Here is a 2,122-nt window from a genome sequence, read left to right as displayed (position 1 = left end):
AATATAATATAATATAATATAATATAATATAATATAATATAATTCAAATAATCAAAAGATGTAGAAAGTAAGAGTGAAGACAGAAGACCCATGATCTCTTACTATGGAGATGATGTCCTTCTCCTTTTCAAACACAGCAGTTTCCTACAGGGAAGAGAGAGAGAGAAATGAGAACATTTACTAAAAATGCAAGTGCTTCCACCCACTGAGGAGTTTGATCCAGAATTCAGAGATCTACTAACACACATGAGGGGAGTTTAACTAACCCACTCACGCCAGGCCTGATTCAACTCCTTCACACCTCTCAATGAAACACTTCCTTAAACAGAGTGACACTACACACACTGCTAACATGCAGCCACCAACCCTCAAACCGTTTAATCCATTACAGGAGCCGTACAAGACCTAAGAACCACATACACACAAACACACACCCATACGTAACGACTGGAACATGTAGATCATAGTCTAATTAAAGGATTAGGTTGGCCGCTGAGGATTGGTGGCAAGAGAAAAAGTGCTCCCTCACATCTCCTGATTTACTGATGAGCCAGATCTTATGCAACATCCCTGAAGATAAACACTGAATCCCAGACCATCAACAGATTTACTTCAGCCAATACACAACTCACTCAGTCATGAAGTTCAGTACAAATAAAACCAAAACAAATAAGGGCTCATATCCAACCTCAGATATGTTTGTATTAGCTAAACAGATTCAGAGTTAGTCCATCTGAAAGTATGTACTTACTGGACTCAGGTGTGTGAGAGAGAGGATATGACAATACACACAGCTGAAGAATTTTGTGGGAGGTATGTGTGACGCTCACTTCTCGTTAATTTAAACAGGTGTGTCACTTCCCCTCATAAGAGATCGACACACACAAAAACATTCAGGCTCACAATCAGTTTCATTTGAATGCATTCATTTCCAGTGGTCCATCAAAACCTAACAGGTTCAGAGGTAAACCATCAGTAGAGTTAGTTAGGGCAAGAATCACTATTACTACTTTCAATTCTACTGCTTGTCAACTTAAGCTTAACATTCAATTATAACAATTGTGGTCAGTGAAAATGTGGCCCAACTGGCCAAATGGGAAAAATACTACTGATGGGGGTGGGCTATATTGACTTGGGCCAGTAAGCAACCACTTTACAATGGGTTTAAAACACCACCACTCAGATTTACTTCAAAAATGTTGTCTAAAAACAATGAGATCTGACAGAGAGTAGGCGATATAACACAGCAGTGACTGCTGAGATTCCACTTTAAATGAGAGCAATTATCTGCTTTGTTTGAGGTGATTGGATAAGCAAGCATACGGTTGTGCTTCCAAGCAGGTTTTAATGCACAAGTGCTTGGAACTAAGGCTGCGTTTACACTGGCACAAAAAAATCCGATCTTTCGCTCACATCTGACACAGATCGGAATTTGTTGCACACGTGTAAACACAAAAACCCGCACGAGATCCGATTTTTTCGCATCCGATCTGAGCCACTTCCAAATGTGGATTTTAATCGGATACACATCTGATATCTGGACATCCGACCTACGTCTAAACACACATATCCGATTCTCCACAGAACTCCCAATGCGAGGGCGACACGTTTGCTCATACAGATTTTTAATGGCGTTTAATGCCGGCGTACTGTATGCGCTCGCATTTTATTGAGATGGAAACGTTTTATAGGTAAGAAATTGCACATTCAGGAGCTGGTTTTCAACCCCCGCCCCGTGAATTTTGAAAATACAACAGCTAAAAATTTTTGTAATTAAACCGACAAGCTTGCAATGCTTCATAATCGCTCGCTCGCACGTGGGTACATGCGTTCGTTCGTTCTCTCTCTCTCTCTCTCTCTCTCCTTAATTCGAATTCATTTCAATAAATATCAACTTTATTTCACTAAAGAATTCTACCTCTAACGAGCTGTAGATAAAATAGTCTAACAAATTTACCGTTATTTTCCGGTCTTTATCCGTTCAGTCAGATTTTGTGCTGCAAAACATCCATGACAGCAGTTGTCCATGCTGGCAAATAATAATGGCCATTCGACGTGAATTACCGTATTAGCCCAAATATAAGACGACCCTGATTATAAGACGACCCCCCCTTTTTCCAGA

The 2,122-nt window shown here is 40.2% G+C and overlaps 1 protein-coding gene across 7 annotated transcripts in view; it reads right to left on the bottom strand.

The window, feature by feature from the left end:
• The window catches only part of LOC107711740 (connector enhancer of kinase suppressor of ras 2-like), a 47,762-nt gene that overhangs the window by 20,117 nt on the left and 25,523 nt on the right, over nt 1-2,122 (bottom strand). For all 7 annotated transcript variants that reach the window (XM_016516785.1, XM_016516801.1, XM_016516807.1 and 4 more), the window contains one exon: nt 103-144. In XM_016516785.1, the coding sequence (XP_016372271.1) occupies nt 103-144 (42 nt within the window). The remainder of the gene's footprint in view (nt 1-102; nt 145-2,122) is intronic.

The sequence above is a fragment of the Sinocyclocheilus rhinocerous genome, unplaced genomic scaffold (assembly GCF_001515625.1).
Source record: "Sinocyclocheilus rhinocerous isolate Xijiao unplaced genomic scaffold, SAMN03320098_v1.1 scaffold2117, whole genome shotgun sequence".
Lineage (NCBI taxonomy): Eukaryota > Metazoa > Chordata > Actinopteri > Cypriniformes > Cyprinidae > Sinocyclocheilus > Sinocyclocheilus rhinocerous.
This window is presented reverse-complemented; position numbering and strand designations above follow the sequence as displayed.